The 8,765-nt window shown below is 48.1% G+C and overlaps 3 protein-coding genes across 3 annotated transcripts; all 3 read right to left on the minus strand.

The window, feature by feature from the left end:
• Positions 1 to 621: 621 nt before the first annotated feature.
• On the minus strand, positions 622 to 1,965 carry GL218_06281 (Peroxisomal membrane protein PAS20; the record flags this gene model as incomplete). Its single annotated transcript, XM_033582988.1, has 3 exons — positions 622 to 1,328; positions 1,384 to 1,845; positions 1,923 to 1,965. The coding sequence occupies 3 exons, from the start codon at positions 1,963 to 1,965 to the stop codon at positions 622 to 624; spliced, it is 1,212 nt and encodes a 403-aa protein (XP_033433945.1).
• A 406-nt stretch (positions 1,966 to 2,371) lies between these two features.
• GL218_06282 (uncharacterized protein) lies at positions 2,372 to 4,135 on the minus strand (the record flags this gene model as incomplete). Its single annotated transcript, XM_033582989.1, has 3 exons — positions 2,372 to 2,680; positions 2,794 to 3,270; positions 3,323 to 4,135. 3 exons carry the CDS (start codon positions 4,133 to 4,135, stop codon positions 2,372 to 2,374), a joined length of 1,599 nt encoding a protein of 532 aa, XP_033433946.1.
• A 2,788-nt stretch (positions 4,136 to 6,923) lies between these two features.
• On the minus strand, positions 6,924 to 8,440 carry GL218_06283 (Protein TOS1; the record flags this gene model as incomplete). Its single annotated transcript, XM_033582990.1, has 4 exons — positions 6,924 to 7,393; positions 7,450 to 7,619; positions 7,672 to 8,147; positions 8,204 to 8,440. 4 exons carry the CDS (start codon positions 8,438 to 8,440, stop codon positions 6,924 to 6,926), a joined length of 1,353 nt encoding a protein of 450 aa, XP_033433947.1.
• Positions 8,441 to 8,765: the final 325 nt, after the last annotated feature.

Consider the following 8,765-nt stretch of genomic DNA (forward strand, 5'->3'; position numbering starts at 1 on the left):
AAATCAGGGCATCATTGTTGTAACCCCCCTGACGACCCATCTTCACATCCTAGCGTATCCTATCATTCATTAATAGCCTATGGCTATCGTTACGTATGCCTCAATGCCACGTCCGAAATATGCTGCACGCTAGTTTAAATTTTATAGGTGAGAAGAAGTATTCATGTCCCGCGACAATAATTCTCGTGACGCTATCCATATTGCTTCCAGTTTAGATCTCCGTTCTATGTCGGTTATGGGCACCCGTTTCGGCTTAGTGGTATCATACTTGTGAGCATTGGTAAACTTATCATATCTTTTGGCGACTTGGGGCGGGTGTCCGAGGATAAACGGGTGTGGTGGTGTCACTGATGGAGCGGTAGAGGCCACGTGGGAAATAGGAGCTAGAGGCTGGAAATGCGGACGTATATTCTGTCGTGCCTTGGATGGGACCCAGTCGGAATTTGTTGAATGAGGATTAGCCTTGCTATGAAATTTGCGCTGCTTTTGATCTCGACTCGCGTCTACAATCACCTTAGCCCCCTTCTGCTGCTGAAAATCCTCTTTGGAGGTGGGGAGCCCATCATGTTCCCCGAGTTGCCTTAGTAATTGAGCGATCTGTTTATCCACATCTTTATCTGCCTAGGAATAAAATTGTGACTTTTGAAAGCTCTCAGCAGAGATATCTCCTGCTTTACTAGTGACGACGGGTGGCTTGGGGACTGTCTTCTCAGATGACGCAGGTTCGCTCGGAGCTGCTTTAATGGCGGCGATGGGTTGGCCAGGTCTCTTAGCCACTTCTAAGAATGTTGCAGGCAGATATCCAAGGCGTCCATCCCGAGCTCGGCAGCGCCACCACTCGCTAGGATTCCCTAAAGGATCACTCTTGCTTAGGACTGCAATAAAATCACCTTTCTTAACAGCGAGATCGACTCCCTGGGTAGCATTGCCGGCTTCAGGGGTAAAGTCGTAGAGGACACGGCAGAATTCAAGGTTGTTAGGATCCAGAGGCGCGATTTGACTCGAGAACTCAAGGCGCTTACGCTCCTCCTGCTGAGCAAGAGATCGGATTATCTTGTTCATAATATAAGGCAAACCAAATGCAGCGAGGAGAAAGAAAATAAGAGGCTTCCGGCTGGCTTTAGGTTGACCTCCAGCACCAGGTGGCATTTGACGCCCCTCAAAGCGGGCAAAGGCTGCCGGTGTAAGTGCCATAGCGTCAACAGGGGGTGGACGGCCAGTCAACTTCGCAAAAAGCGTGCGAAACCATCGCATGATGGTGAAAATACCTAGGGCCGATCCAAGGGTGTTGCGCAAGAGAGCAAACTGCTCAGCCACAGATATCATAGCTATCACTTGGTTAGCGACTACCTCGTAATATATGTCTCATAAAACTTGACTAACCAAAGAAGCTTGAATGGGTCGCCATATATGTACTTTCGAGCATCTGTGCAAAGCCACCAAAGGCGCCAACAATCCCCTCTAACAACTGAAAGGTGGCTTGGGTGCTATCAGTAACACGGTTGGCCAGAGTGTTGGGATTGTTCGGGTCATTTGGCATCATGCCGGGCATTCCCCCATACATCCCACCACCGTACATGCTGGACATGCCACCATAGCCACCCATACTACCATACATTCCACCACCGTAACCTCCATACCTATTATAGGGTGACGAATACGGGCTATACGCGGCATTATATGGCGCTCGACTGTAAGCCGACGCGTTTTGGTTCACGGTTGAGTTTAGGGAGTCAGGACGGGGAGGAATGGCCGGCATGCCCGGAACAGAAGTTGCAGTAGTTGCTGAAGATGGTGTATTGATAGCATTCTGTGTCGGTGTTGCTGCTGAAGCAATAGGATTGGCTAGAGGAAGTAAGTAACAGAAACAATAAATGGTAATGACATGCGAAGTTAAAATAACAATAGAAATCAGAACTTACCAGTCGCGCCTGCGCGCTCCCAAGGCTTAGGCGGCGAAGCCATTGTAATTGAAGCAACTTCAATCTATCACGGTGTTCCGAGATGCTATAGGAGACGACGTTGCGAACCGGGCGTTGCGATAATGAGGGTTGAAAGTCAGAAGTTCACGGTTAAAGAATGAGAGGCAAAAAGGTTAAAGGAAGGACCTCGGTATTTTGTCATGGAACGCCCTGACAACCACATACCAGCCGCACTTTCTTTCGGTTATGGTCATAGCGGTAACCGATCCTTCGCACGTGATATATAGGTACCTAGGTAGTTACTAATCTAATCTCTTTAATATCTCCACCCAATTAGATTAAATTATAGACGTAACGCTTGGACCACATGATCTAAAGTCACAACTTTTGATAGTGATAACTAACTCTCCAAATCTCTACACTGCTAAAAAGTATAAATGTATATATCGTCACTTCCTTCTTGCAAAGTCAAAAATCTTTCGAGTTCGCTTCTTGACGCCACCCTTTATCCTATAGTTGATCGGACTCTCAGTTCCGACGAAGATGAAGCCATCATATAAGGCACATCCGATGAAGGATCCAATCAGAGTAGCAAGCCATGGGCCGTAAAACCACCATCCTGTTTGAAAAACTTCCGGGCCTCGATAGCCTGCTGCCCAGGCTACGACTCTTGGGCCAAAGTCCGAAGCTGGGTTCAGTGCTGATCCTATTGTATACCCGAGAGTAAATTTCAGGGTAGTGACTAAAAGTCCAAGTACCTAAGTTTCCCCGTTAGAACTATTGGTCAAAGATTATTATAAAAGAGATTTAAGAGGATGTGACCGGGTATTAGTTCGTCATCATCATGCTCTACCAATGAGGAACTACTTACCAAGGCGTGCATTCCCGCACCGGGAGGGTTGTTCTGATCGTCTCCCAGAGCGAAAACAGCAATCATCATAATTGCACTACCGACAATCTGATCAAAGAAAGCCGTGCCAAGCGATACCCATTCCTGGGGATTCGAGAAGAAGGTTTTGGCCGTATTAGCCATAGTAGGGTCGACATATCTGATCGTATCTCTATAGATACCATAAGCTAAAGCCCCGGCAGCAATGCCGGCAACGAATTGCACAACCACGTAGATGAGGCATGACCGCCATGGAAAACCGCGGAATACCGATAAACTAATCGAAATAGCTGGGTTCATATGAGCACCGGATACACCACCTCCAAGGTAGATGCCAAACATCCAAGCAAAGCCCCATGCCCAGCATGAAGTTTCATAGGTACCATATTTTACATCTTGGGTAGCAGAGAGGTTTACAGACAGGGTTGCTCCTAATCCCATAAACACAGCTATTCCTGTCTGTGGACCTAGTTAATTCGAGCTGCTTGAAAAGAGTGCTGGAAAGACATACCGCAAGAAACTCAGCCAATGGCTCAGGATGCTTAGCTCGTATACGGGCCCACCAGTTACGAAACTCATCCGGGTCCCTATCCCCTTCCTCCACGTCGCCATGTTCCCGCTGGCCTAGTGGTTCACTGTCGATTCCGTAATTGCGTAGGTCCTCTTTGTTACTTCTGTTAGTATCGTGCGTATTATTCGTACGCTCTCTGTGGGTAGAGTTCTCTTCCCCTGGTTGATATTCGAAGACGGGCTGTCCGGCATCATTATATCTGTCACCATGAGTGACCCCAGCAGCTGTCCTTCTAAACCCCGAGTCCTCACTCTCTACCGTGCTCTCCCGCCTCTCTACATTTAGCCCGCCTACGCCATCAAGGTCGACCTCGCCGAGTTCTACTAGGTCTTCAGGAGACTTAGATACAGACCCAGTAGGCACGTCAACTGGTTCCTTAGCCCAGCGGACTTTACGTGGCAAAGGTGCTCCGAGACTAAAAATTGGCTTCTTATTCATCCGGCCATGCCATGGGTTTGCTTCGTAATACCCATCGTCAATCCATAATAAGGGCTCTTCTCGTGAACCGTTATTGGCTACCCTTCGTACTCTCTCTTTTGCTCGTTGGTCCTTGTTTGTAGTTGCTGGATTGGAACTGCGATTCTGATTCGACTCTTTGGAATCGATAATACGTGGTAAGTTAGACCTGCGCTGGGACACGCTTGGGAGCTGATCTGAAACAGTATCGGGTAGCTCCGCAAGGATATCTGGCTCGAAATGTCTATCTTGACGACTGAGGTCGGCTTCGGAATTCGGTATTCTTCTGGGTGTCATTGTACTAACACGATCTATTTCGGATTTCAAATGAGAAGTCACAATATGGATGATAACCCCTGGTCTTCTCAGGGCGTTTATAACACGTCTCAGATGTTTCGTAGTCGAGTATAACTACGACATCCATTTTGAAGACTACCCAAGTTAGGTGCTACTTATAGGAGGTAGTGACGTCTTTCAAGAAGTAGGAAAACTACCTGTTTGGATTTATGAAAGCAGTGGCGATTAAACTCTCGATTGTTGCAAATATCTGCCAAATACAGAAGTCTTGGGCTGGTTACTCTCCTAAACGGAGCATTTACTCCGCTGGTGACCAAACGACCCAACAGAAGGATACCACTTGCAGCTACCTTTATACGATAGCTAAGCAGGCACAATACTTCCATCTCTACCCACTATTCAAGCATCATGGACACTAGATGCGACCCGCAGAAAAACTCGGTAGCTTTAGTGCTACAGGGCGATCTCCGATCCATCTTTACAAAAGTCAACCCTGTCAAATCTCTCACCCAATAATGCCCACCCGGACGAGATGCTCAGACTTGGCATCCAATATTGCTTCTACTCAATGTTCCACATGAAAAAAATACGGAGATCACTTGCTATACTATTACCGTGATGACATGGTGCCTAAATAGGGCTAACAACAGCGACAATAAAAACTCTTCTCATACGGCGGTTCATTCTATATTCAAGTGACGTCGTTAGGATCTACCGTAGCCTACCGGCTTAACCGACAGCAGTTAAGCGCATATATCGCCGCTGCACCATTGGAGCCGCAATCAATCCACCAATTGCCTTAGGCAGTCTATCATTGCCCTACTACGTGCCATGATGACACGCTTCCCCAGTGCCGGCACTCGGCTCGCCATGGGGGTTATTTGGGGTACTAGTCGCTCTAATTACTACGAAGTCATAGCCAGCTCTTCTAGTTTTTATGAAGCTACTCGTTCCGTCAAGTTGTTTACGCAAGACATCTGGTTCTACGGGTTACCAAATACGAGAGGGACTTAAAATACCTGTCGGTCTTCATAGTCTATCTATGCATAGACTATATAGATTAACTATTTTTATATCCGTCTCTAGTATCGGTGTATAACTAAACCACGCCTCGGAGACGCCGGGGCGAACGACCTAGCCTTACGAATGCCGACCCCTAGTGTAGATATTTCTCCGGGGATAATCGATATTAACGAGGCGGATGGTCTTGCGCTAGCTATGGTGTTCGATTTTCATTTGGTAAGACGAAGAAGTATCTGTCTATGCTTATTCCGGGTGGCTAAGCCGTCGAGCTTCAACACTTATATTAATATTTCGACGCTCGTTGTTCTGAATGGATTTAGCCACTACCTTTTTGAGAGATACCTTATCTTTGAGGTTGACTTAAAATTAGGTTATTTTATCCCTAATATTTATTTGGATAGGTCCTAAGAATCCTATGGCTTCTTATTGATGTTCGTTGGTAAAGCCTCGATGTTTGAGGCATGTACACCATAAGGGTCGTTTACCACCCGAAAATACTTTGGTCGGAATTACTGTATAGTAGCTCAACAGCGTTTAAGTGCCAGACGTGAAATACGCATGCGTGCAATCATGCCTATCTAAAATCTACCGTAAGGATATTTTCATACGGATATTTAGCTGATTACCTATGCAACCTCCCTATTGCATCTAGTTAAATGGTAGCCATCATGCCTCATCCCAGAATAGGGCAACTAAATAAAAACATATCCAATAGCTAAAACCTTCACAATCTCCGAAAGGGGAATATAAATTTCCAATAACTGACAAACGTTCCCAAACCTGGCACTCGGGTCCTAGGAAAGGGGACAAGGGGAAGCAGTTTCACGACGCTGCATCATATACTCTATCCCGCAGCACGCTCTACTATCGCCCACGGAGCAATCCTGCGCAACGGCACGTAGCGGGGTTCATCTCCAGAACTCCAGAACTTTGGTTTGTCCATCCCATCCTTCTTCCCCCTTACTTCGATGTGCCCTACCCTCCCAACAGTGTCGCACATACATAGATGATTGCTCGTGCGAAAATAGACGCTGTCGAACGTATGACTGACTCTAAACCAATCTAGAAAGGTGAAGGGGAGGGGGGGAGGGGGGAAGGGGGAATGTTACGCAACATTATAATTGGCAAAGGATTACCCGTGGAAGTCTTGTCTGTGAAGAAGGTTCGCTCTAATAGGCTATTATAATAAATCCTAATGCAACATAAGATACCTAATAGATAGATAGATACACAAGGTATACCATTAAAATATCGACCGGGATAAAAGTTACGAGTCTGCAATCGGGAAGTAGGTAAATTAAGCGAAGTATCACGGAACACCAGATCTGTCTCGGGTTGTTCCCGAGACCATGGAGAGCCTCATGGTATCACGACAGGCCCGCGCAATCTTCTTGGGGAGCAAACCTTCTTCCAACGCCAAAGGAATCTAGCCGGCCCACCTCTAAACATGCAGAGATCCCCAAAAGATCACATTTGGCCCACTTCACAACAACAACAACGGCAACTTCACGCTTCAAACAAACACTCCGGGACGGGGTAACAACTACTGATGCTGTAGAATCAAATCAAATCAAAATATGCAAAAAGGGGAATATCGGGTGCAGAAAAACACATTGCAAAACTGCTCCTATATCCATCGTAGAAAACACATAAAAAACCAAGCCTAGAAGCAGACGTCAACCGTCGTCCCCAGACCATCACCCCCCTTTCCTTTCCTCCGTTCCTTCCCCTGTCACCCTCGTCCCTCGTGACCACCTGAAAATTTTTACACGCCGAAGCTCATCAAGCTGAAGAGGTTGATATCAGGCTCATCGTTGATCATGTCCTCGACCTGGTCGGAGGTCAGGCTGGTGCCGGTCATGTCAAAGTCGTCGTCGAGGACCTTGATAGAAGCGGTGGACGAGGCAGCCTGGAAGACGACGGCAACCTTCATGGTCTTATCGGTCGGGCGGTCGAAGTAGTGGGAGTCACCAGTGCCAGCAGCAAAGTGGAAAGTCGACTTGGCCTTAGTGTCACCGGAGCGGAGGACCTCAATGATATCAGCCTCACCACAGCCACCCTCTTGGGGGCTCGAGTTGTCACCAGACCAGCAGCTGCACTTGCTGTACTGGCCCGTTCGTGGAATGGCACCGTTTAGCAGCCAGTATGCGGGCATGTCCATGTTCCAACCAGTCTGTCCGCTCAGGGGCATAGCGAACTCAGTAAGGAAGACCTTGTTAGCACCACCGAATCCCTCTGCATGGTTGTTAGCATTTATCCCGATAATACTCTATTTCAAGGGGCAAACGTACTGTAAGCAACAGAGCCGGGGCGAACGGCACCACAGCTGTCATCGCACTTTTCGTCGGAAGCGATAATGATTTCCTTGGTGTCATCGATACGGCAGTCCTTAAGAACGGTGGGAGAGGGAGCAGCCTTGGTACCATCCTCGTTGGCGTAGGCCAAACTAGCACCCCAAACACTATAAACAAGTTAGTCGCTAGAACTTTCGCTCGTGATTATTTCGCACTCACGTATCCCAAGTACCAGAAATAGCCGGGTCACCAAAGTTACCGAGGAAAACAAGACCATCGGCAGTCTGGTCCTTAGAGTTGTAGTAGGCGGTACGTTGGAAGTCGCCAGCAGGAACATCGACGGGGGCAGACTTAGACGGCGACGGAGCTGGCGCTTCAGAGCTGCTGTCGGGTGCAGGGGCAACAGGGTAAGCAGCAGGGGCCTCCGTAGCTGCGGGAGCCGGAGCGGGGGCAGGGGTCTCGGCACCACCACCGAAATAATTGTTCACCCATGAAACCACCTGACCATCGATCGTAGCCACGACCATATCGTCGCGCTTATCGGCCTTGGCGTGTTCGTGGTGCTTCTTGTGAAGGTGCTGGTGACCATGGCGCTTGGAGTGAGGTCTCTGGACCTCACGCTTGGACGCGCCCGAAGAAGGAGTGAAGACAGCGACAGTCTTTAGTTCGAGAGGACCTCGGAAGTGCAAAGTCAACTGCGCTTGCGTTAGAAGTGAGAGAATTTACCCGCAGAAGAGGAATTGGTACTCACATCCTCGTCGAACGGGGCGATGGGGCCAGAGTAGTCCTTGTCCTGGAACGTGCATAGTCCACTGTTGTCCATCTGGGCGACGGCGCGGTACTTTCCAGCGATGTCGAGACCACTGTACTTAACCTGCTTAACCGCATTAGGGCAGAAAAAGTTTCCGAACTCTTCAAAGGCATCGTTACAGAAGCCTGCGTTAGCTGCCGAGGCCGTGGCCACGACGAGCGCGGTCGAGTACTTCATCGTGAGCGATAGAAAGGGAGTCCTTGATAATAATGTTTGCTCTTCCCAAATGTGAGGCTATCCAAGGATATATGCTCTTTTGTATAGAGATATTTCGCGTCTCTGACCCGTTAATATTATTTTTTACGTATACGTTGGGCTGCACCTTTCTCTCGAAAACTGGGCCGGAAGTACAACAGGCTATGAAGAGAACGTGGACAAGCAAACACCTAAAAAGGTAAGTTAAGAAACACTAAGTAGAACCTCCTCGGCTGACCTGAATTGAATGTTTGTTTGTTAAGGAGCGACGTGGTGAAAAATCACCGTTACAATGAATGACTCAGCG

Source organism: Daldinia childiae (assembly GCF_008694065.1).
Source record: "Daldinia childiae strain JS-1345 chromosome Unknown Scaffold6, whole genome shotgun sequence".
Taxonomy (NCBI): Eukaryota; Fungi; Ascomycota; class Sordariomycetes; order Xylariales; family Hypoxylaceae; genus Daldinia; species Daldinia childiae.